Source organism: Giraffa tippelskirchi, chromosome 9, assembly GCF_054371585.1.
Source record: "Giraffa tippelskirchi isolate mGirTip1 chromosome 9, T2T-mGirTip1v1.2.pri, whole genome shotgun sequence".
In the NCBI taxonomy this organism is placed as follows: domain Eukaryota; kingdom Metazoa; phylum Chordata; class Mammalia; order Artiodactyla; family Giraffidae; genus Giraffa; species Giraffa tippelskirchi.
Window position 1 is genome coordinate 54,534,147 of NC_137283.1, and position 26,989 is coordinate 54,561,135.

Below are 26,989 nucleotides of genomic sequence, written 5' to 3' on the forward strand. Positions count from 1 at the left end.
GTTTTTAATTTTGATAAAGTCCAGTTTATTTGTTTTTCTTTTGTTGCTTGTGTCTGTAGTGTTATATCTTAAAAACCACTGCCAAATTCAAGGTCATCCAGATTTACTCTTTTGTTTTCCTTTAAGCGTCTTCATTGGTTTAATTTTTGCATATTCTCTGAAGTAGGGGTCCAACTCCATTCTTCTGCATGTGAATATCTGAATTGTTTGGTGCCCTTCTTAGTTCTGTTCTGTTGCTCTATATGACTCTCCTTATGCCAGTACCACACTGATTACTGTAGCTTTGGGTAGTAAGTTTTGAAATTGGTAAGTATGATTCCTCGAACTTTGTTCTTTTTCAAGATTATTTTGGCTATTCTGGGTCCCTTGAATTTTCATATGCATTTTAGAGTCAGCTTGGCAATACATACTAAGAAGCTGGCAAAGAAGCCTATTCTGTTAGAGACTGTGTTGAATCGGTAGGTCAGTTTGCAGAATATTGTTCTCTTAATAGCAAACTTGCTTTGACTGCTTTGACCATACATGGACCAACATTTTCATAGCTCTCGAGTTTCTATTTTCTCAGTTCAAAGGATCATTCTTTATAGTCTCTCAGTTTCAAATCAAGTTTCTGCTTGTTCCCTTGTTCCATTCAGTTGTAGTGGGGCCTCAGTGGGCGGGGTCATGAATATAAACAGATAAACTGCTTGGGGCTTATTCCTGTGGATGAAGGAAGGAAGTTCTCAAAAGAGGAATGTGGGATTGAGAGACAACACAGAGTTGTTCCCCACGCTTTTCACTGATGGAGGCAGTGTATGTAGGCCAGGTTGGAAAGGTTATGGAACACTTGGAAAGTTTAGAAGTCTTGAGGTGCGTCCATGGTTTTGAGGCAGGAGGAAGAATAGAGGCCAGCAAAGCAGGTGGAGGAGATACAGAAGAAACCCCTCCCTGTAAGTGCAGTATAATGAAAGTCTCTTAGGAGGAAGAGAGGATCATTAGGCTGAGAAACCCTCTAGATTTGATTACTAGGATTTTACTGATCAGACTTGCTTAAAAGCCTGATGGATAAGTAATGGCAGAGTACAAGGGCATTTATTTAAAGAATGTATTGCCTCTGCTAGACTAGTGTTTCACCAGTTTCAGTCATTGAAGTGCTATCTTGCTGACTTTTACCAGAGCAGAGAACCACCTATAGTAGTGCTTATTTAATATATTCTCTTAAAATAGCTCACCGTTTTTGTTTTTTTTTTGGCGGTGCCCTGAGGTTCATGGGATCTTAAGTTCCCCGACCAGGGATTGAACTTGTGCCTCATGTGGAGTCTTAACCACTGGACTGACTGCCTGGGTATTCCTAGAACTTTAACTTTAAAAATAGTAAAGTAGTTTGAGGCTGTAGAGTTACAGAGATAAGGGCTGGGTGCTAGCATCACCTGAAATTGCAGGAGCAAAGCATCAAGGATGGATGGTGATTACTTACTCCCTTGCGTTGACTTCTTTTGTGCAAAAATGGAGGGAACTATGTTATGTGCACTTTCAAAATACACAAAATGAATCCAGAAGAAGCTGCCAGGAGAATAAGGATCACATATAGTACTGTATGCCTTTGCTGCTATTTTAATATAATAAAAACAGTATTTATTTTTAGTTAGTGGCTTTTTTTTCTTTTAATGGAGATTAAGAAGTGTTAAAGAGGTATTAAAGATACCAAACTGGTAGTTCTTCTTTATCATAATCTTTATTTGATTGATTCAGTGTTATTTTATGTCACGTCCACAAATCCTGTAAAATCATCTTTGTAAACAATGAATAATGTATGGCCCATGCTTTGGGAAACCTTGTATTGCTAGACCGACTATTCTGTTCATGTTGATCAACCACCCAGCATATCTCAAGGTGCAGCCCAGCTCGCACTAGCTCCTGTGTAAGGAAGAGTATACTGAAAGGGATATGGGATCATGTCATACATTGTACTGATGTTTTCTTAGGTCAGTCTCCCAAGGTAGTAGAAATAAATACAGTCCATGGAATTCTCCAGCCCAGAATACTGGAGTGAGTGGCCTTTTCCTTCTCCAGAGGATCTTCCCAACCCAGGGATCGAACCCAGGTCCTCCTGCATTGCAGGCAGACTCTTTACCAGCTGAGCCACAAGAGAAGCCCTTTGTACAGCAAAGAAAACCACAAATAAAATGAAAATACAACCTACAGAATTAAGAGAAAGTATTTGCAAATAATGAGACCAACAAGGGCTTAATTTCTAAACTATACAAACATCTCATACAATTCAAGAATAAAAAACAACCCAATCAAAAAATGGGCATAAGAAACCTAAATAGACATTTCTCCAAAGAAGACAGACAGATGGCCTTCAGGCACATGAAAAGATGCTCAACATCGCTAATTTTTAGAAAAAGGCAAATCAGAACTACAATAAGATATCACTCCACATCAGAATGCTCATCGTTAAAAAGTCTAGAATTAACAAATGTTGGAGAGGGTATGGAGAAAAGGGAACCCACCTACAATGTTTGTGGGAATGTGAGTTGATGCAGCCAAAACAGTATGGAGGTTCCTCAAAAAACTAAAACTAGAGTTGCCATATGACCCAGCAGGACTTCCCAGGTGGCTCCATGGGTAAAAGAATCTGCCTGCTTTGCAGGAGACATAGGAGACTGGTTCAATCCCTGGAGCCTATTGGCAGGGCATGGCAACCCTCTCCAGTATTCTTGCCTGGAGAATCCCATGCCAGAGGAGCCTGGCAGCCTCTGGTCCATGGTGTCACAAAGAGTCAGACATGACTGAAGCGAATGCATGCATGCATGCACATGGCCCTGCAATCCCACTCCTGGGCAGATACGTGCACCCCTTTCTTCATAGCAGCACTGTTCACAAAAGCCAAGGCATGGAAATAACCTAAATGTCCATTGACAGATGAATAGACAATGAAGATGTGCACACAGACACACACACACTGGAATACTGTGCAGCAGTAAAAAAGAATAATGCCATTGGCGGCAACATGGATGGTGTTAGATATTATCATACTAAGAGAAGTAAGTTGGAAGAAGACTGCTACTATATGATGTCACCTATTTGTGGACTCTAAAATATGGCACAAATGAACTTACCTGCAAAACAGAAACAGACTCACAGACATAGAGAACAGACCTGTGGTTGCCAAGGGGAGAGGGGTTTGGGGGAGGGATGGAGTGGAGGTTTGGGCTTAGCAGATGCAAACTAATTATATATAGACTGGATAAACAGGGTCATATTATATAGCATAGGAACTATAGTATCTTGTGATAAACCGTAATGGAAATGAATATAAAAAAGAATATACATATGTATAACAATCACTGTTGTGCAGCAGAAATTAACTGAACATTGTAAATCAGCTATACTTCAGTTAAAAAAAATATGGAGAGTATAGGATCATGTAAAACTGATGCCTATGTAAAAATGTGGGCTGTTTCCTTCCATCTCTTCTCTCCCCACCTTCCCTCCCTTACCGCTTTCCCCCTCCCCTCTCTCTTCTCTGTCTCTGAAGCAAAGAAAAGGCCATCGTGCAGGTGAGTGTTGTTGGTGACAGTTCAGGGTGCTACAGAGGGTCACACAGTTATGGGTTCTTGTCCCTGATGCACAGGTGTGATTCAGAGATTTCCCTCCACTGGCCTCCTGGGGATTTTGTTTTGCTTCTTTCTTGTGTTAGATGCCCCTTTTCCTATATCTCACCTCTTTCTTGATTTATACTTAATCATGTAACAAATCCCTTGAGACATGGATCGTGAAGGGTAAAATATTTTTTGTAATAAATGTCAGAAGATACCTCTTTTCTACAGTAGTTTTGGTGATTATTCTAAATTGGAAGTAATTTCCCTTTAGAATTTAGAAGTCTTTTCTTCATTATTTTTCTATCTTCCAGCGTTGGTAAGTTTGAAACCATTCCGATTCCTGATCCCTTGTATTTTTTTTTCCTCTAGAAGTTTGTGGAATTTTCTGTTACCCCATTACTGTAAAATATAATGAGCATTTGATGGGCTCTGTTCTGATAATTTCAGTTAATCTGAAAGCTCAAGTCATGCAGGGGTGTATGTGTTTCCTCGTGTGTTTTGGTCTTTATCATCCATGTGAAAGTGTCTGGCAATCCTTGATAGTCTTATTTCTAAAAGGATTGGATTAAATACCTGATTGGAATCTTTGAATGCTTGTGTTAGGCTTGTTGTCTTTGAGCTTCATTGTAAGGTAGGGGAGCTAATGTCGTCGGTTTGTTTTTGAGCCTGGTTGCCCAGCTATGGAGAAGCTCTTTGGTCTCTGCTTTCAGGCATTCAGTTAGCGTGGTTTTCAGAATAGCACCCATGCTCTCAACTGGACCTGAAACCTCCCAGTGGTGTAGAGACCCTCCGTTTTACCTTTTCCGGGAATAAAGACCTGAGCCATGTTATTAGAAGAGTTTAAAAGACCTCTTTGGGAATTAGGCTGTTGAGTGCTGCTTTTCTTCCATGGAGTATAAAAAACACAAAATAATCTTACTCAACACCCAGCCTGCTGATGGAAAGCTGACCTAATGTGAAATTCTTAAGAAAGTACACCACTGGTGTTGCCTTTATCAGTCTGTATCTTTACCCTCTCTAAACTTTCAGAAGTCTTTGTCACTTCTAAGAAAATGAAACAGCACAACCCTCCTTTTCCGGGTTAAACCTACCCTACCCGCCACCCCCGCGGTAAAAAAGATCAGAGAAAATAGCCACCAGTTACTTCAGAAAATAAGCTTATCTTAAAGACAAAAATTCATCCCAGACCAATATTAAAATATTAAAATTGTGACAGTAGCAGCATTCATCCATAATTCTTACCTTTTGACCTAGTATCTCATACCTAGGTTATGAAGCAAAATACTTACTTACCTGATGGTATTCTTTTCAGGTTCTCTGTTGGGACAGGTAAGGCACAGCATTGTCTGTATCATATGTTCTGATTTCAGAGACTTTTAGCTCTGAAAAAAATATGTGACTTAAGAATAGGTTAAGGATGAATAACATGCAACACAATGGGGTATGATTAGACAAAGAATTATCAAATATTTAAAGTTGGAAGGAGAATAATGTAACAGTGTTTGGATTGAGACTGCAATTGTGCATATGTACACATATGGGTAAGGATTGAGGCCACAATTAGCCCCAAAGACAGCATTGCTAAGTAGTGAAAGCCCGTAGCTCAGCTCCCAGGACTGCCCACTTCACGGGATTTAGGAGAACCCCTTCCTTCAGCCTGGTTTGTCTGTGTACACAGCACACCGAGGCACAGGCTCATTTTCCGCCACTCTCCGTGCTGAGTGGCCTTGGTAAGGCAGAAGCTACGGCAATATCAGCGTCAGGCACAGCCGTTTACAAACATTGAACCATTTTCATGACAACTCAGTATTATTACCCCTTTTTACGGTTAATCCTTCAGCACAGACATCTTCTGAACTTCATAGTTGGATGTCTACTGTGTGTGTAGTTTATTTACAGTGTAGCAACTGGACTAGTCCTTTTAAGACCTTAGGTTGTGTGTCTTCTCTGCTCGAAACTTTTCAGTGGCTTCCCATTTCCCTCAGTAAAAGGCCGAGTCCTTCCAGTGGTGACCTAGGTTGACCGCATCACCCCCTCCCCCCAGCTGCACTCTCACTTCACTGAGCTCCATGATCTTCGCTATTCCTTGTGCAAGGGACACTCCCCTAGGGTTTTCACTGGCTGCTCCTTCTGCCTTCACTGTCCCCCCAGCTGCTTGCAGGTCAAACTTCTGACTTCCTCACTCAACTCGTCACCTCCTCAGTGAGACCAACTCTGACCTCATTATATAAATTGCAACTTGTCTCCCTTCCCCCAGCATTTATCACCTGCTATCATGTTATATAATTTACTTTGTTTTGTATGTGTCCTCTAGAAGATCCGCTTCTCTGGAGATCAGGGGTCTTTGTCTCTAATTCACTGAGTTAACTCAGGCATCTAGAGTAAAACAGTGTCTGGTACATAATAGTTGCTCCGTAATATGACTGAATGAGAAAATTGGTATGGGGGAGATTAAGTAATTTGGCAAAAGGCCACACAGCTATAAAAGGTGGAAGTTGATTCCGAACAGATATCCATGTACCGTGCTTCTAATATTAGGAGATGGTATCTAAAAATGTTTTGTTAGGATGAATAAGGTTGTGGGTAACTTTCCTCTTTTATGCCCCTCCCCAAATTTAATTATATCATATTTTAAATGAAAGTGTAATAAAAACAAATGATCAGAGTAGAAGGAAGGAGCCGGTAGCAGGGAGCTGGAGCGGGCAGCCGCGGGGGTGAGATTGGGCCCCTCATCTGAGCGACAGCCTGCGGCACAAACGCACTGATCTTATCTGCCTGAAGAAGAGAGTGATGGTGTGAGTGCCTTTGACCTTAGCTATTCTGTCAGTAACCTTGGGCTCTCTCTCTCTCTCTCTCTGTGTGACCTTGGACAGTTTTATTTACCTTTCTTGGTCTTAAGTTTCCTTGTCTCCAAAATCAGGATAGTAGGATCTCTCATAGAATTCTTGGGAGGCTTAAATGAGAGATTGTAGTTAAAGAACTGATACTTACATACAAATGTGAAAAATTCAGTATTACTCTGCGTGTTGTAGTCTGTACTCAGTATTGTACATACTGAAATGTCAAGAACTAAGTAGTCATTAGCTAATGTTATCATTCTTGCTGTATAGTTGGTACAGAATTTTAAGAAATTCATTTTTGGTGAATATATCTCATTTCTTAGTCAGTTTTGGCAGGTGTCAAAATAGAAAACAAACCAATATTGTTACTGTTCAGATAACTAGTCTTTGTTAAGTGTTTGTATTTTTCATGGATACTTGCTTGTGGTTATAATCTTATATTACATATTAAAAATAGCCCTTTCCCTTAATAATTTACATAAATCTAAATGTTTAATATGTTGTGGATTCTGCAACAACCATCACATTGATTGGAAGTCTTGGTTGAATAGCTTCTTTAAGTCACGGTTTTGCTAATAGTCAGTTCTGGGGAAATGAAGACAAAGAGGCGTGTGTGTACTCTGTCCTCAAGGAGCTTATAGTCAGATGGGGACGAAAACATGTAAGTAATTAGGGAAGGGCTACTGATAGCTTACATGTGAGTGATATCAGTATAAAAAAACAGGAGAGAGTGGTAAATTCTTTATGAATAGGAAGCAAAGAAAGGTTTTATGGGAAGAGTTTTACCTGAAGGACATCACAAAGAACCCAAAGCTCAGTAGAGGCACGTAGAATTTTTCTACATAGCGGCTGCCTTCAAAGACTTCCGGAAGCCTACTTTGTATGTTTTGAGGTTCTCGTGCGTGCCATCCAGAGACTTGATCTCTGGAACTCTCCAGAAGGAAAGGTTAAAAAAAAAATTACGAGACTCTGAGTGAGGATAATCGTTCTCATGTCCTCTTTGGAGAAGGATTTAAATTGGGAGTGGAATCTGCATTCAGTTCGGTGAAATAGATGTAACCCCACACTCTTATTTGGTATTTCCTTTAAAAGCAGAAAAGAATAGGAAACAAAGCCTTACAGCAACAACGATCATTATAAGAAGCGATAAATGTTGAAATATTACAACTTCAACATGGAGTAAACTAATTTAGTAAATGAAACTTCACAGGGACTTCCCTGGTGGTCCAGTGGTTAAGACATCACACTCAAAATGCAAGGGACCAGAGTTCGATTCCTGGTCAGGGAACTAAGATACCACATGCTGCAACTGGGGGGAAAAAAGATTTGGCATGCTGAAAACTAAGACTTGGCACAACCAAACAGATAAATATATATACATATATATTTAAGTGAGACTTCATTATGTGAGACCCATGGGTGTATAAGTTCCATGCCTTAAAAATGTCACAGTATTTAAAAGTTAGTGGGCCATGTAGCCTAATCAGTGTTAGAGAATGGGCTCAAGTTACTGTCAGTGAATCCACTACAGTAGATAATGTCACAGTAAATTTGAATGATAAATGTTCCTTGTTCAGTTGCTTAGTTGTGTCCGGCTCAAACTCTTGTCCATTGACTCAATGATGCTGTCCAAACCAACCATCTCATCCTCTGTCGCCCGCTTTTCCTCCTGCCTTCAGTCTTTCCCAGCATCATTGTCTTTTTCCAGTGAGTCAGCTCTTCACATCAAGTGGCCAAAGTATTGAAGCTTCAGCTTCAGCATCAGTCCTTCCAGCAAATATTCAGGGTTGATTTCCTTTAGGATGGATTGGTTGGATCTCCTTGCTGTCCAAGGAACTCTCAAGAGTCTTCTCCAGCACCATAGTTCGAAAGCATCAATTCTGTGGTACTTGGTCTTCTTTATGGTCCAACTCTCACATTCGTACATGACTACTGGAAAAACCATAGCTTTGATTCTGTGGGCCTTTGTCGGCAAAGTAATGTCTCTGCTTTTTAATATGCTGTCTAGGTTGGTCATAGCTTTTCTTCCAAGGAGCAAGCATCTTTTAATTTCATGGCTGCAGTCACCGTCCTCAGTGATTTTGGAGCCCAATAAAATAGTCTGTCATTGTTCCCATTTTTTCCCCATCTATTTGCCATGAAGTGATGGGACTGGATGCCATGATCTTGGTTTTTTTGAATGTTGAATTTTAAGCCAGCTTTTTCACTCTCCTCTTTCACCTTCATCAGGAGGCTCTTTAGTTTCTCTTTGCTGTCTGCTATAAGGGTGGTACCATCTGCATATCTGAGGTTATTGATATTTCTCTCAGCAGTGTTGATTCCAGCTTGTGCTTCAGCCAGCCTGGCATTTCCCATGATGTACTCTGCATTTAAGTTAAATAAGCAGGGTGACAATGTACAGCCTTGACGTTCTCCTTCCCAATTTGGAACCAGTCCGTTGTTCCATGTCTGGTTCTAACTGTTCCTTCTTGACCTGCATACAGATTTCTAAGGAGGCAGGTTGGGTGGTCTGGTATTCCCATCTCTTGAAGAATTTTCCACAGTTTGTTGTGATCCACACAGTCGGAGGCTTTAGCAAAGTCAATGAAACAGAAGTAGATGTTTTCCTGGAATTTCCTTGCTTTTTCTATGATCCAGCAGATGTTGGCAATTTGATCTCTGGTTCCTCTGCCTTTTCTAAATACAGTTTGTACATCTGGAAGTTTTTGGTTCATGTACTGTTGGAGCCTAGCTTGGAGGATTTTTAGCATTACCTTGCTAGCATGTGAAATGAGTGCAATTGTGCTGAAGTTTGAATATTCTTTGGCATTGCTCTTCTTTGGGATTAGGATGAAACTGACCTTTTCCAGTCCTGTGGCCACTGCTGAGTTTTCCAAATTTGCTGGCATATTGAGTGCAGCACTTTCACAGCATCATCTTTTAGGATTTGAAATAGCTCAGCTGGAATTACATCACCTCCACTAGGTTTGTTTGTAGTGATGCGTCCTAAGGCTCACTTGACTTCACACTCCAGGATGTCTGGCTCTAGTGATCACATCATCGTGGTTATCCAGGTCATTAAAACGTTTTTTTGTACAGTTTCTCTGTGTATTCTTGCCACCTCTTCTTAATATCTTCTGCTTCTGTTAGGTCCATACCGTTTCTGTCCTTTATTGTGCTCATCTTTGCATGAAATATTCCCCTGGTATCTCTTATTTTCTTGCAGAGATCTCTAGTCTTTCCCTTTCTATTGTTTTTCTCTATTTCTTTGCATTGTTCACTTTAGAAGGCTTTCTTATCTCTCCTTGCTATTCTGTGGAACTCTGCATTCAGATAGGTATAGCTATCCTTTTCTCCTTTGCCTTCCACCTCTCTTCTTTTCTCAGCTATTTATAAGGCCTCAGACAACCATTTTGCCTTCTTGCATTTCTTTTTCTTGGGGATGGTCTGATCACTGCCTCCTGTACAGTTTTACAAACCTCCACCCGTAGTTCTTCAGCACCTCTGTCAGATCTAATCCCTTGATTCTGTTTGTCACCTGCACTGTATAATCATAAGGGATTTGATTCGGGTCATCCCTGAATGACCTAGTGGATTTTCCCTACTTTCTTTAAGTCGGAATTTTGCAGTGGCATGTTCATGATCTGAGCCACGGTCAGCTCCTGGTCTTCTTTTTGCTGACTTTGCTCCATCTTACATTGCAAAGAATATAATCAATCTGATTTCAGTATTGACGATCTGGTGATGTCCATGTGTAGAGTCTTCTCTTGTGTTGTTGGAAGAAGGTGTTTGCTGTAATCAGTGTGCTCTCTTGGCAAAACTCTATTAGCCTTTGCCCTGCTTCATTTTGTACTCCAAGGCCAAATTTGCTGTTACTCCAGGTATCTCTTGTCTTCCTACTTTTGCATTCCAGTCCCCTATAATGAAAAGGACATCTTTATTTGGTGTTAGTTCTAGTAGATCTTGTAGGTCTTTGTAGAACCAACCGGTCAGCTTCAGCTTCTTCAGCATTAGTGGTTGGGGCATAGACTTGGATTACTGTCATATTGAATGGTTTGCCTTGGAAACGAACAGAGATTGTTCTGTCATTTATGAAAATGATAAATAAGCTCACAAAATAACTAATGGAACCTGAGAAAAGAATGAAAGCTTAGTATACTGAGTTTCTTTGAGTCTGCTTGGCAGTGAAATACATGAAAACTGGAAGAATCACATGAATTAGCAGAAATGACTATTTTAGTATATAACATAAGGTGGAATTAGCAGACTCATGGAGAAAGGTCATTGGTAAAACTAAGACAGACAATCTAAGACTACTTGGATCCTTAAAAAAATTGATCATTCACGTGCAAGAAGATATATTCTGTATGGATAAATGCACTTGAGAACTCAATGAATGCTCTGGTAGGGATTCTGAGCTTTATAATTACACCAGTAGTTTTCAGACTTAGTAGTGATCTATACTAAGGAATACTTTTTATGATGTGTGTGTGTACCTGAGTCAGAGATTTCTCAAAATAGTGCTTAACTCTGCTATGTGGATATACTTTGCTCTACCTTACTTGAGAAAGCTGATCATAACTCATGAAAATGATATTCTGAACTCTTATGGGTCACACTCCACAGTGTGGGAAAGTGCTGAGTTACAGTCTAGGAGAGAAAGAGACTTGAGTTTTGGAAGTCTTCCTTGAAGAAGCTGGCTATTAAGAAGGTACTTATTCTGTCCTTGTTTGAAGCGTACTGGATACTATTTTAATTATATAATAGTCCCCTCTTGCCTGTGAAGGATACTTTCTTAAGTGTCTGCCCCTTACTCCTCCATGGGTGTCTGAAACTAAAGATAGTTTGGAACTCTTGTACAATTTTATCCTATACATACATACGTATGATAAAGTTTAATTTATAAATTAGGCACAGTAAGAGAATATTCGAATCGCCAGCATCACCGCTCTTGCACTGTCTGCCATTGTTAAGTAAAATATCATGCACTGTCATGCCGCGACAGCCCACCTGGTCACCCAGAAGACTCCTGAAGGCCTGCAGAACAGGTAGAATATGTAGTGTGGGTGTGCTGGACAGAGGGGTGGCTGACATCTGGCAGGAGGGAGCGAATGGGTGTGAGATTTCATCACACTACTCAGAAATCAAAAAGCTTTGAAAGGTGTGCAGTTTAAAGCTTAGGAGTTATTCATTCTGGACTTTTCTATTTAGTATTTTCAGATGGGTAACTCAAACTGCAGAAAGCGAAGCTTTCTAAGATGGGGCATTACTTACTGTACAAACCAGAAGGTCCCAGAGAAGGCAGCTGAAATGGATCTCAAGATAGAACTTAGCAGATTATTCAGGGGTTTGGTCTTCCACTCTTCCTTGAGTCCCCTTGCTGCATAATTCAGGGCTATGTGCTTTCTAGCGTGATTCTTTTGTTTTCTCCTGAACTCCCTGGTGGCTCAGATGGTAAAGAATCTGCCTGAAATGCAGGAGACCTGAGTTCAGTCCTTGGATCGGGAAAATCCCCTAGAGAAGGAAATGGCTACCCAGTCCAGTATTCTTGCCTGGAGAATTCCATGGACAGAGGAGCCTGGAATGGAGGGCTGCAGTCCATGGGGTCAAAAGAGTTGAACATGATTTAGCGACTAAACCATTACCCACAAAACTCAGTACTATTAGAATTTATAAATTACTTTTTAACTTAGATATAGGATACATATCATTCTCTAACTTTCTAAAAGAATATTCATGCAGAGAATAAATGAGGTTGAATGATGATGACAAGTGAACTATGATAGTAAAAGCAAACATTTTGAAATAGAAAGATTCAGCTTTAAAAAGTTTAGACTACAAAACCTTCAAATTCCAGTGTGACAGATGAAACATGAAGTCAATAAAAGGCAAACTTTTTGGTGAACCTATGGAGGCTGTGAGTCTCAGAAATTATGCTAGAAGTAATAGATGTAGGGAAATTTTGATCAACTAATGATTGACAGATACAGAGTAAGTGACTCAGGAAAGCTATGATACCTACTAATTAATGAATTGTCCCCCCCCTTTTCCATAAAATGTCCACCCCTGTGGTGTCTTTCAGAGACTGAATTTGGGGGTAAGCCGATTTTGGCAAATCTTTAATGGAAGAGTCACAGAGGAAGCAAAGTAGAGTAGGATCTAGGTTTTTTGATTTCTGTGGTGCTCTGTAATGGGGATGACTGGAGGAGAAGGGGTATGAATGTAGAAGGAAGCAGCTTGAAACCAGTTGAGCCTAGCCTGTTCTAGAATGTTCTATTCTAGAATAGGCTAGAAGAATTCATGTTAAGTAAATTGTAGGCTTCCTAAATTTATAGCATTTTGCTATCATAGTAAGTGAGATTGTGAATATGCTGTGTCCTTTCCGGTAAAAGGTCGGTGTTCAGCTTGTCAAATACAAATTCTTAGGCTGTCTCACTATATATATAAACACATAAGTGTTTACAATTGGGTATTTTGTCATAATAAAGCTACTACTTTGTATTTGTGAAGAGAGTTATCTAAAGTTATTTTTCAGTCATGGGACAGAAAGGAGCTTTTAAAATTAGGTTCCATATAAACTTTTTGTTTCCGAAGTTATCTTCAAGTGGCTTACTGAACAATCCTCTTTTACACAATACACTTTTATGTAAGGTTTGAAAAGGTTGGATAAATACCAAGAAATACTTTGTGAACATTTTAAACTTTTTTTTTAAAATGTTTGATTTACTTTTGATATTACACAGCACATATAGTCCTTTGAAGTATTTTTTAAAAGATGATGTTGTTGGCCCCATCTAGAGAAGTGTGAAAGTGTTAGCCACTCAGTCCTGTCTGACTTTTTGCGACCCCATGAACTGTAGCCCACCAGGCTCCTCTGTCCATGGGATTTCCCACGCAGGAATACTGAAGTGGGTTACTATGCCCTCCTCCAGGGGATCTTCTCGACGACCCAGTTATTAAACCCGGGTCTCTTCCCTGGTGGCTCAGACGATGAAGAATCTGCCTGCAATGCAGGAGATCTGGGTTCGATCCCTGGATGGGAAAGTTCCCCTGGAGAAGGAAATAGCAACTCACTCCAGTATTCTTGCCTGAAGAATCCCATGGACAGAGGAGCTTGGTGGGCTACTATCCATGGGGTCGTACACGACTGAGCGACTAACACTTTCTCTGCATTGCAAGCAGATTCTTTGCCATTTGAACCACTAGGGAAGCCCTGGACCCATCTTATGGATGAATAATTTACAATTTTAGCAATAATGTCCAGTAATTTTTCTACTTAAATATGAAAATATGAAATACTCCATAATTAAAGTTTGAAAATTTTCTTACTAGTTTTCAGGAGTTCTTTGTATGTTAGGATTGATAATCCTCTTATATTCTTGTATTGTATGGCAGTATGTATGTCTTGTTTTAAATTATTTCTTCTGATATAATGAATTTCTCTGTTCGTAAGAGAATGTGTTTGTTTTGAAACTTTTCTTGGGAACTGTGAAAGACCTTTTACTATCAGAAGTAGATTTCTACTTTGGACTAATTTTATTATGTCTTTAGGAGGATATGTGTGGGTGTGTGTATATATATTTTAACTTAGAGCATTTGGTCAACAGATCAGAGGGAGAGATCACAATATTAGAAACTAGATTTATTTTTACATTATGCATACTTTTACATTTGGGAGTAATATCAGTGGGGTTTCTGAATGTCTCCGTTTAACATTGAAGTATGTTGGCTGCTATATGGTTTTTTAAAGAAGATTCTTTGTTCTTGTTTTTAGATGTGTATCCTTTCTTGTTAATTGATTATGGAATACTTTGGCTTACAGCTTCCTGTGAAACAGAGGTCAGCACTGGGGCAACTGGTAGGGCCCTTGGCTTTTCTGGGCTTGTCTGCTTATCTTAGCATGGCTTACAGTTAGGATTCATCATTTTCTGTGAGTGGCATGAAAAAGGCACTGCTTTAGCATGCTTCTTAGCCTGTAAGTGGTCTTGATATAGACATGGAAACTTCAAAGTTATGAATGATAAATAATCAAAAACTTGAGAATTAGAGGGGATTTGCTTTTGTCAGTTTTTATTAACAGTTATTGTAATGTGTTCCTACTAAGTACCAGCACTGTTATTTTCTAAGTGCCTACAGTAGGACACAGAATTTGTCATAAAATAACTATGATCTTGAATTTAGGCTGCAGTTAAGTCTTGTAAGTGGGTTCTTTAGCCAATAGATCATAATACAGAATGCAGTTGATTGCAGTTTGTCTTTTGCTGAATAATTGGTATTTTTTTTTTTTAAGATGTACTACCAGATGGAGATTTAATTCACATTTACTAGTTCTTGACACGTCTTTTCTTTTAAAATATGTTTTTCGCAGCATTATGCTGGTTCCTAACTGAATTCATTTAATAAATATTTGAGTGCTTTTGTGATCCAGGTACTGTATTACGGACTAAGAATACAGCAGTGAATAAGATTGGCAGGAGGTACTGGCAAGATTGGCATGGAGCAGAAAGGGAGTGGGAGGTACTGACCAAAATCTGTAAACAGTTAACATAAGTGGTAAGTGGCATGAAGAAAGTAAGACTGGGTTATTTGATTGTGATAGTGCGGTGGAGTCTTCTGGTTAGGGTGGAGAAGGTGTCTCTAAATGATGTTTTAAGTAAAGACCTTAATGATCTGAAAAGGACAGCTTGGTTGTTTCTGGAGGTTTTGGCTTTCCAGGTGAAGGGAACAGAAAGTTCGAAAGTACTGAGATGTGAAGCTGGGCATGGTAGTTTAGCTTTTATTCTGAGTCTTAAACAGGGGAGGGAAATGATGAGTTGCATTTTTCAGATTAATCTGGCTGCCCTGTATCTGTCGATTATATGAGCCACACCTTTTCAGGCTACTGAGATGCTCAGATAAGTCTTCCTCTTTAGTTGGGAAAAAAGGTCTAGGGAAAAGAAGCTGTAGATGCCCCTAAAAAGTGACCTCATGGTAATAGAATTAGGAATGTGTTGGAGCTTGGGTGGTGTCAGAAAGAAACGGGAGGCAGTGCGTCATGGTCCTGCCCCTCGAAGGCTGTAGGATCTTGTCCTGCCCTTCCCCCTTACACAAATAAAATAGGCTTCTAGTGTAGTAGTACAATATAAAAAGCAAAAAAGTAGATGTATATAAAGTAAAAATTTCCTAACCCTCCTGTTGAAATAGTTATTGGCACATTATTTATTACTCTAGATTTTCTCACCTTTAAAAAAATGATTTTAGATTTTTCTCCTTTCTAGATTAGTATGAAAGAGGTTCAGACTACATTTTTCATTTTGTCTTGGGTAGCTTTTTCTATCTCTGCACATACAGATCAACTTTATTTGTCACATGGGAATTAACATGATTTGTTTATTCTCTGTTGTTAAGTATTAGGTCTTTTCCCCAGTTTTTCAAGGAAATGAACAACACTGTAGTGAAGATGCTTATACATATATCTTTTTTTTTTTTCTGGCTGTGCCATGCGACATGTGAGATCTTAGTTCCCCAACCAGAGATCAAACCCATGCCCCCTGCATTGGCAGTGCAGAGTCTTAACCACAGGAGCATCAGGGAAGGCCTTGCCTTATACTTGTGTAGGATAAATTCCAAGAGCAATATTAAATTACCAAGTTAGTCTTTAAGAACATTTCAAATTTTTAATAGTTTTTTTTTTTTTAACCATATTCTCCTCCAAAAAGTTGTGCCAAGACTTTGTGAGAGTGATGCCAGATAGTGATCCTGTCTCTAAACTTCTTTAGTTTCCTCAGCTGTCAGCTCAGAATAGTTAGTATCTATCGTCCCCTCTGGATGCAGGCATGTGAGGCGAGAAAGAGCTTACTGCATAGTGGGTGTGCAGACAGAAGCTTCTGGTTCAGAGCAGGACATTTGGATTAAATGATCTTTAACTCTGGGCCATTTTAGCTCTGACTAAATGATTTCAAGTGTCAGTGTTATGTATGACAAGGTAAGGACTCTGGATGGAGTCAGATAGAGCTGCCCAGTTGTGAATCCCATCTCTGCCAGGTAGAATGAAATGGATGTCATTTCCACCTAGGGTATCCCCTAAGGATCAGGGTGGATAATATGAATGGGGTGTATGCAGCGTGTACTCATTCTCATGATAGATAGTAGGCATCTAGTAAATGGTTACTGCTGACAATGCTGATAATAAGATAAAACAACTTTGTGAAGGAGGAAGGGTTGAGAAGGATGGGTTCCCTGTCGACCTCACTGTTCTGTAAAGGTGGAAGCACCTCTCACTTCTGCTAAGATCGATTGCCTTCAGGGTGGTGTGGCTGTGGACCACCTGTCACTTTTGCATGGTTACTGACTGCCAGTCGGTGCCAGGGCATTGCACATCCTCACTGCAGAGTATCTCTGCCTTACTCTCATTGTGTGACTGTCTGTGGACTTCAACTGCGGTTTTCTTGTTGCCCTATTAAAACATTTGATTATTGTTAGGTTACTATCTCTGTTTGCATCTGTTTGTAAGCCTTGTTTCTGCACTAAAACTGAACTCCAACAAATGTTATGTTGGAAAGTTCATGTTCTTTCAATATAAACAGATATAGAATCTGGTTATTTTACCTATCAACCTGGATGTTCTTGGGCAAGTAGCATGGTTTTGCTCTGCCTCATTTGTTTAAAAATTAAAGCGTGGTTGGAGGAAGGTATTTAAAGTCTTTCTGGGTCCGTATTATAGATTAAACGAGATAATTTATATATAAAGTATCTAACACACATCTTACAAAAACTAGTTTCTTTTTCTTCTTCAAAGGCAGAAAATTATGGCTTACACTTTTTTTTTGTATTTCTCATAATACTAATGTGTTACTAATATTCAAGGGGAGTTGTTCGTGCTTAATATACAATAATAAAAGAAAAAGTGAAATTGAAAAAGCATTAGACTGGAAGTCAGGAGACCTGGGCTCATGGTCCAGGTTGGCTTTTACCTGGTTGTATAACCCTTGATGAGTCCTTTGGTCTCTAGTCCCCATCTTGTTCATTTTTGAGTTGTCTATGAAATATTCTATGGAAATATACTATAATAGAAGTTTTCTGAATAATGTATTTAAGCAGAATATGTCACCTACAAGAAAACCCACATACTACTGTTTTCACAGTTACTCTGTATATTGTATTGCTGAGGTAATTAATTTTACTCAAGAATTATAATTTTTTTTTTTACTAGGTTGCAGTGTTGTGTAAGCTGCATCAATGGAGCACATACAGGGGGCCTGGAAGACGCTCAGCAATGGTTTTGGATTCAAAGACACGGTGTTTGATGGCACCAGCTGCATCTCCCCTACGATAGTTCAGCAGTTTGGCTATCAGCGTCGGGCGTCAGATGATGGCAAACTTACGGACCCTTCTAAGACAAGCAACACTATCCGTGTGTTTTTGCCAAACAAGCAAAGAACAGTGGTACGTGAACATTCCTCTCCGAAATTGTAGCTGTCCATCACCTATAAAAACATTACAGATCATGTTGCCCATCCTATAGATAGCAAAAATCTTCACTGTCGCTTAGAGTCTTTATTTTTAAATTTTATTTTAGTGTTTTGTAGTTGCACCTTTTTTTTTTTTTTTTAAATTGAGGTATTGTTGATTTACACTGTTGTGTTAGTTCCAGGCATGCAGCAAAGTGATTCTGGCATGTATATATGCTTCAGATAACTTTCCACTATAGGTTATTACAAGATATTGAATAGTTCTCCATGTTACATAGTAAATCCTTGTTTCTAATCTATGTAATGTACCCTAGTTTGTTTCTGGTTTTCCACACTCCTGACTTACCCACCTTTCCCCGCTCCTTTGCTAATAAGCTTAGTTTCTGTGTCCGTGGTCTGTTTTGATTTTGTATGTAGATTCATCTATTATTTTTACATTACACATTTAAATGATAATTGCATAATATTTGTTTTTCTGACTGACTTCACTTAGTATGATAATCTTAAATGGCAGTAGTTCATTCTTCTTTATGGCTAATACATGGGTGGACACTGGGGTCGTTTCCATGTCTGGGGTATTGCAAATAGTGCTGTGAACACTGGAGTTCACATACCTTTTTGAATTAGAGTTTTTGTCTTTTTCTGGATATATGCCCAGGAGTGGGATTGGCGGATCATATAGTAACTCTGGTTTTTGTGTTTTTCATTCCCACCAACAGTGTAAGAGGGTTCTACTTAGAGTCTTTGTTAATTGACTTTCTAGTTGTAGATTTTATTGCTTTATATTCTCTTTACACCCCCTTGCTTTTTTCTAACTCGTGGCCTTCCTTCGACTTAGTCTTGCCTAGAAGGTCGTCTTTTCTGGCAATTCACCTAAACAAATAGTACATTTTAAAGAAAATATTTACTGGAATATAGTTGATTTACAATATTGTGTTTCAGGTATATTACATAGTGAATCATTTATACATACACATAGATCCTTTTTTTTTTTAATTTTCTTTTCCCATATAGGCCATTGTCAAGTATTGAGGAGAGTTCCCTGTGCTAGCAGTAGGTCCTTACTAGTTATCAGTTTTGTATATAGTAGCGTGTATATGTCTGTCCCAATCTCCCAGTTTATCTCTCCTCCTCTCTACCTTCTAGTGACCGTAGATTTGTTTTTTATATCTGTAACTTGCTGTTTTGTAGATAAGCTCATTTATACCCTGTTTTTAGATTACACGTGAAAGTGATACCATCATGTTCATGGTTTGTCTTTCTCTGTCTTCACTCAATATGACAATCTCTAGGGCCATCCATGTTGCTGCAGATGGCAGTGTTTCATTCTTTTTTATGGCTGAGTAATAGTCCATTGTGTATATATGTACCACATCTATATCCATTCCTCTGTTGGTGGACATTTAGATTTCTTCCATGCCCTGGTTATTGTAAGTAGTGCTGCAGTGAATATTGAGGTGTCTGTATATTATAATTTTCTCCAGATATGCCCAGGAGTGGGATTGCTGAATCATAATGGTAGCTCTGTTTTTAGTTTTTTAAGGAACTTCCATTCTCTTCTTCTCAGTGGCTGTATCAATTTATGTTCCCCCCAGCAGTGTAGGAGGGTTCCCTTTTCTCCACACCCTCTGTGGCATTTATTATTTGTATTAGATTTTTTTGATAATGGCCATTCTGACTGGTGTCAGGTGAATATAGTACATTCTTAATAGGGATATATTTCAAAGGGTTCTTTAAAAAATCCCCTTAGACGTTTCTGGCTAATTACAAACTTTGTTCAGTGTATTAAAGCAAACTGTTCTTTTAAATTTTTTTGATATTACAGTCAAGTATATAGAAGAAAATAAAATTACCTGGAAAAAAATTATTTTAGTACATTTCCTAGGTTCTGGGGCAAAGCTGGAGGTAGCCTAGAAACCAAGCTTTTTTCCAAGGCCCTGGACTAGCCAGTTATTCCTATGTAGCTTCTGACACAAAATCTCAACTTTTCTAAGAAATTACTGCTCAGAAAGCTTCCTCCTATTCTGGGGGTGGGGTGGGGGGTGGGGGGGACACCACTTGGTTGAGACCGAAAAGTGAAGCTGTGCTAGTTGTGCTTGGTGTGTGACTATCGTGCACCGACACGGTGCAAGACGACCTTCATTCAAAACGTCCAGGCGTCATCCTCTCCCCCACTCTGTTCTTTGTGTAAAATCGGTGCCTTGTGTTTATTCTGTGTACCTAGGTGAGGAAAAGTTCCAAGGTTGGGAAGTGCAGTCCAGAGTTTTCTTTCTAACAGTTCCCCTCTCTCCTCTTTACTAAAACTTCCTTTTGCTTTTGTGAAACCTAAAGAGCCTCCCAATTACAGTGTTGTACATTAAGGTACATTTTTAAACTGAAGGCAAAACTCAAAGGCATTTAAAGTTTGAGTAAATTTATTTTTGTTCCCTTTCCTGGAAATGAAACTTTAATGACTGGCAAAATAATCATCTCCTTATTTCAGTAGTAATCTTTTGTTTGCAAAGTGAGTTTTCTCATTAATTTTCTGACTTTAAGAAAGTGGGAAGTGTGACCATGACGGGGAGCTGAAGACCCTCCGGTGCTGCTTCTGGGCGTTTCTGCCCGTCTCCTCCACCCCCGTCTACCCGTTTGCCTGCAGACTAGGAACCGTAGTTTGGCGCAATAGTTTAAGCGTATAGGCCTTTAAGACAATGAGGCCCACATTTAAATCCCTGTATTGCCTTTTATAAGCTGTATCATGACAAGTTACATAATATTTTGAGCCTCTGTTCCTGACCTTTATGAAATGAGGCTGATGCTAGCTACAGTGACTAGTTTCACAAGGAAAATGGTAGTTCATGATAGTTGCTCAGTGTTTTCTACATCAGCGTATCCTTGATCGCCTTCAGTTGAGCACAGCTGGTGGCTGGGGACCACTGATTTGAAAAGCATGACACTTGTAGCAGCTTTTGAGAAGGATCTATCAGAGAAAGTTAGTTTCTTTTGTTTCTTTGACCAGAGGTGGACTGTGTGCCTCTGATAGAAACACTCACGCAGTAAGAGAGCCAGGACCTGTATCAAATGCTGTGTAGTAGTACTTTGAAAACTGAAAAGTGATATCTGTGATATTTAATCTTCCTTAGAAGCCAGAGCTCCAAGAGCGAGACAGTTCTTTAAATATCCTCTAATCCAACGGGGTTCCCAAACATGGCTGGTATCAGAGCACCCAGCTCAGGGCTGCCTTGAAGGAGGGAGGTGTCATGTGCTGGCCGGCACGGTCAGTCAGCTGTTTCTAGTCATCCCCAGGTTGCTTCACTGCTGGAGCCCAGAATGACTGGCACAGTCACTTAGTAGTGGGCTCCAGAGATGAGTCAGACCATAACTCATCACAGCGTGTATCCATGGGGAGTCCAGAGAGAAGAGGAGCAGAGAGGTTGTATATCTGATAAGTAATTTTTAGAATAATTAGTAGTGCTTGGTTTTTAAATTTTTCTTGTCATTTGTTTTGTAAACATGTGTCTCTCTGACTTACTGCTGCTGCTTTTTATTAGATGAGTGATTGGATCAGAGCTCAGGCTCTTTAATTACCATTGGAATCACCTCAGAAGCAGCTTAAGCTACAGATTCCTGAGCTTCATTCGGAATGAACTGAATCAGATTGAGTGTGTTAGAGGAGGCAGGCTGGGAAAATACATTTTCCCAGGCTCCTCGGATGACTCTTAATACCAGCCACGTTTGGGAACCCCGCTGGATTAGAGGATATTTAAAGAACTGTCTCGCTCTTGGAGCTCTGGCTTCTAATGAAGATTAAATATCACAGATATCACTTTTCAGTTTTCAAAGTACTGCTGCACAGCATTTGATACAGGTCCTGGCTCTCTTACTGCGTGAGTGTTTATTACTTTTCATTGTCCTCATTCTTGGTATCTTCACAGTTCAGATCAGTCTCGCTTCCTTTGCTGAGTTGTTTTGTTTCTGAAGAGCTGGAAGTTGGTGGGCTATTTCTATGGGTATCACTGCTTCAAGAAACCTTCAAAATAAATTTGTTGTGAAACATTGAAGAGGAACAGTTGAAAATATTCTAAACCTTTAAAATGAAAAATCACTTACCTCTCTCTGGGAAGGGGCTGGATTGGCCACTGTCAGCTGTCACATTTTCAGCAGAAGGACTCCACTGTGGGCAGTTTGCAAGCACTGCAGATCTCATTCTGCCCTCCCTGCTGCCCATTCTGAGTCTAGTTGCCTTACTTTTAATGAAGTTGATTGGTTTTAAAAATACTGTATAGGGCTCTTACTGAAATGCTTAAAATCTTAGTTGAAATGTATATATAGCTGCTGACTTTAGCACACTGGGTGCTCACACTTTCTGTTAGTCTCTGAAGTGCCTACCGAGCTCCTGAGGACTGGGTACATGGGGGTATGAAGGGGTCTATACTGCTGAGACTACCTGCATGGGTGTGCACACATATTTAAACCAGCAGTGCTGTTTGCCCTGACAACAGGGCAGAGACTTTATTTTTTCCACTTCCTGCTTGCCCCCCTGTACTGTGCAGTGTATGTAAGATGGCTTTTTGGTTAGGAAGATGAACCATTTTGTTGAAAATAAGTTGAAATACAAGTTTTTGATCCAAAGAACTCATGTTACAGATTGGATTGGTTAATTTTTGTTTCTGATGGATATTTATGTTTGCATGAATATTTCATTGAGTCAAACAAATTAGAGATGTAGAAAGGGAAAATTGATCATTTTCTCTCTCCCAACTACTGTCTTTTGGGGCTTCCCTGGTGGCTCAGTGGTAAAGAATCTGCTTGCCAATGCAGGAGATGTGGGTTTGATTTCTGGGATGGGAAGATCCTCTGGAGAAGGAAATGGCTACGCACTCCAGTATTCTTGCTTGGAAATCCCATGTAGGCTGGTGGGCTACGGTCCATAGGGTCAAAAAGAGTCAGACACAACTTAGCGACTACACAACAAGAAACCAGTTTCTCATAGGGGTAAGAGCTATTTTTTCACAGGTATATGACATATATAAACATATATAGATTCCCCACCCTTTAAATAATCTTCTTGTTGTTCAGTTGCTAAGTCATGTGTGACTCTTTGCAACTCCATGGACTGCAGTACACCAGGCTCTCCTGTGTTTCATTATATCCTGGAGCTTGCTCAATCTTATGTCCATTGAGTTGGTGATATTATCTAAACATTTCATCCTCTGTCACTGTGTTCTCCTTTTGCCTTCAATCTTTCCCAGCATCAGGGTCTTTTCTGATGAATTGGCTCTTTGCATCAGATGGCCAAAGTACTGGAGCTTCAGTCTTTCCACTGAATATGGGGAGTTGATTTCCTTTAGAATTGATTGGTTTGATCTCCTTGCAGCCAAGGGACCCTCAAGAGTCTTCTCCAGTACCGCAGTTCAAAAGCTTCAATTCTTCAGCGCTCAGCCTTCTTTATGGTCCAACTCTCACATCCATACATGACTACTGGAAAAACTTTGACTATTCGGACCTTTATCGGCAAAGTGATGTCTCAGCTTTGTAATGCACTGTCTAGATTTGTCATAGCTTTCCTTCCAAGAAGCAAGCGTCTTTTAATTTCATGGCTGCAGTCACTGTCTGCCCAAGGAAATAAAATCTGCCACTGTTTCCACTTTTCCCCCTTGTATTAGCAATGAAGTGATGAGACCAGATGCCATGATCTTTGTTTTTTGAATGTTGAGTTTCAAGCCAGCTTTTTCACTCCTCTTTTATCCTCATCAAGAGACTCTAGTTCCTCTTCACTTTCTGCCATTAGTGTGGTATCATCTACATATCTGAGGTTATTGCTATTTCTCCCGGCACTCTTGATTCCAGCTTGTGATTCATCCAGCCCAGCATTTCGCATGATATACTCTGCATATAAGTTAAATAAGCAGGGTGACAATATACAGCCTTGATGTATGCCTTTCCTAATTTGGAATCAGTCCATTGTTCTGTGTCCGGTTCTAACTGTTGCTTCTTGACCTGCATATAGTTTTTGCAGGAGACAGGTAAAGTGGTCTGGTGTTCCCATCTCTTTAAGAATTTTTCATAGTTCGTTGTGATCCACCCAAAGGCTTTCGCATAGCCAGTGAAGTGGAAGTAGGTGTTTTCCTGGAATTCCTGTGCTTTCTCTGTAATCCAGCGAATGTTGTCAGTTTGATCTCGGGTTCCTTTGCCTTCTCTGAACTCAGCTTGTACATCTGAAAGTTCTTGGTTCACGGATTGCTGAAGCCTAACTTGAAGGATTTTGAGCATAACTTTGCTAGCATGTGAAATGAGTGCAGTTGTGTGGTAGTTTGAACATTCTTTAACATTGCGTTTCTTTGGTATTGGAATGAAAACTGACCTTTTTCCAGATGAAAACTGACCTTTTCCAGTCCTGTAGCCACTGCTGAGTTTTCCAAATTTGGTGACATATTGAGTGCAGCACTTTAACAACATCATGTTTTGGATTTTATTTATTTACTTTAAAAATGTATTTATTTATTTTTTGGCCACACCATGTGGTGTGTGGGATCTTAGTTCCTAGTTCCCTGGCCAGGGATCCAACCTGTGGCCCTTGTGGTGGAAGTGGAGAGTCCTGAGGTGGAGAGTCCTAACCACTGGACCACCAGGGAAGTCCCCCTTTAAGGATTTTAAAGAGCCCAGCTGGAATTCCATCACTTCTACTAGCTTTGTTTGTAGTAATGCTTTCTAAGGCTCACTTCACTTTACATTCCAGGATATCTGGCTTTAGGTGAGTGACCAGACCATCACAATTATCTGGGTCATTAAGACTTTTTTTTTTTTTTAAAATAGTTCTGTGTATTCTTGTCACTTCTTCTTAATCTCGTCTGCTTCTGTCAGGTCCTTCCCCGTTCTGTCCTTTATCTTGCCAATCCTTTCGTGAAATGTTCCCTTGATATCTCCAGTTTTCTTGAAGAGGTTTCTAGTCTTTTCCGTTCAGTTGTTTTCCTCTGTTTCTTTGCATTGTTCGCTTAAGGCCTTTTTATCTCTCTTTGCTATTCTCTGAAACTGCATTCAGTTGGGTATATGTTTCCCTTTCTCTTCTTCATCTCTTCTTTTCTCAGCTATTTGTAATGCTCCTCAGAGAGCCACTTCGCCTTCTTGCATTTCTTTTTCTTTGGGATGGTTTTGGTCACTGCCTCGTGTACAGTGTTATGAACTTCTGTCCACAGTTCTTCAGGCACTCTATCAGATCTAATCTTTTGAATCTAATATTACTCTTTGTGTTATTCTGAAAAATATTTTCCCCCAATAAAGATGACCCCTTCTGACAGGTCATTAGAAGTAATGTAGTAACAGCAGAGCGTGACGCATGCTGATGTTCAGTGCTTTATCCCAGCGCTCGCCCTTGCTGGGCATTCTGGGGGTTTCCTCTGTGTGTGTATTTGCCATTATAGTTGACTCTTGAACAGCTCGAGGGTTATGGGTGCCCTCCCTGTGTGCAGGTGAGAATTCAAATATATTTACAGTCAGCCCCTGGGTATGTGGTTGCTATGTATTTCCTGTTGTGCAGCCTTTGGATCAAACGACCACAACTCATGTAGCACTGTAGTATTTATTACTGAAAAAAGTCCACATGTAAATGGACCTGTGCAGTTTAGAGCCGTGTTGTTCAAGGGTCAGCTGTCCGAGCAATGCTGTCTTACATTTTCTACATACACCTTTGCAGACCGATGCCTTTATTCTATGCTTGCTTTCCAAGGAGTATGCTGGCACAGCCCGTGTTTGTTCTAATGGTGGTCCTTCATTTGTAGGTCAATGTGCGGAATGGAATGAGCTTGCATGACTGCCTTATGAAAGCTCTCAAGGTGAGAGGCCTGCAACCAGAGTGCTGTGCAGTGTTCAGACTTCTCCACGAACACAAGGGGTAAGAACTTGAAAGTCAGCCAAATCTTCCTTCATACTAGTAAGGATCTCCTAGCTTCAGATAATAACTGTTTCTATTAAACAAAAAAATATGTACTTGCTTCCTATTGAATAGTGAATATTTGAATATCTTGTTTATAAAGAGCTTAGAAAAGTAAGATACCAAGAACTTGAACATTTTGCTTAAATATCACATTGGAAAATAAAGTACATGTTAGGTGTTGGATACTGTTTCCACAGAAGGAAGCAGTAATGTCAGATGGTATGTTCTTGAGGGCAAGGCTTTTGTGTTTGCTGTAAGGCAGTTAACCGAATGGGTACTCAGAAAGTGTTTGCCTTATTATTTATAGTTAAAGAATGTTGTCTGTAAGAGATAAACTTTTACAGTTCACTCATTTTTATTCAGTTTTGCTGAATCCCAGCAGTTTGACAGACACAGGGCTAAAAGATGCAGGAGAATTTGCTTCAGGGACTATCCATAGGACATCCTCTTTCTAATGGTGGTGGAAAGATAGAGACATCACCTCACAGTCTAGGAGTAATATTAATAAATACCCTGAAGCATCAGAGCTGTCTGTGACCATCCGTTACCTGTTATCATCCCCCCAGAAATCTGGGATGATACCTTAACTCGCCCTTCTTTGTTCGCTTGCATGTTTTATTTTTCAAGGGACTCCCTAGTTTGAGAGACGAGCCTAGGGAATGAGTCTGCTCAGAAGGGTGAGCATAAAGTCATCTGTTGATGGCGCTCCTTTCAGCATCGGAGGCTTTTTGCTGAAGTGCAGATCTTTGAAGCAGATGCCAGCTCTGTCTGGGTACAGTTGCAGGTTGGTCCCCAAGCTCGTGCATAGAGCTCCTTAGAGACGAGGGGCGCTGAGATGGGGGGCTCGAGCCCCTCTCATCCAGGCGCGTTTGTTTGGAGCCACCCTCAGTCTCCCTTGGGTGGAGAGCACCTGAGGACCGATCAGAAAACAGCACTGACCCTCACCTTCTCCACTAGGGCGGAACGGGACTTACAGTCATGTTGGGTTTCCCGTACCCTGCTCAGGGAATATTAAGGAATGGATTGTTTCCTGTTAGATAATCGGAGAATGGCTCTGTAGGCTTCTTGGAGGGAAAGGGAGAGGTTTGAATGGTGCTGTGTATGCGGTGTTCTCTCCCCGTCCGAGGGTCTTCTTCCTTCGGGAGATGGGCCTGGTGGACTGCACAGGACCCAGGAAAGGAGTTGGACATTCATTTTTACTTAAATGACCCTGCTTTTATT

At 40.1% G+C, this 26,989-nt stretch overlaps 1 protein-coding gene across 10 annotated transcripts in view; it reads left to right on the forward strand.

Annotated features, from left to right (window-relative positions):
* RAF1 (Raf-1 proto-oncogene, serine/threonine kinase) overlaps positions 1-26,989 on the forward strand; it is a 72,586-nt gene that overhangs the window by 26,658 nt on the left and 18,939 nt on the right. For 5 of the 10 annotated variants that reach the window (XM_081526351.1, XM_081526359.1, XM_081526352.1 and 2 more), the window contains exons 2-3: positions 17,598-17,830; positions 25,614-25,726. In XM_081526351.1, coding sequence (XP_081382477.1) covers positions 17,624-17,830; positions 25,614-25,726 — 320 coding nt within the window. In that variant the 5' untranslated portion in view covers positions 17,598-17,623. Of the gene's footprint in view, positions 1-5,548; positions 7,089-11,032; positions 11,118-11,317; positions 11,455-14,180; positions 14,265-17,597; positions 17,831-25,613; positions 25,727-26,989 lie in introns of those variants that run through there. The other 5 variants (XM_081526360.1, XM_081526355.1, XM_081526356.1 and 2 more) reach the window with 4 other exon arrangements.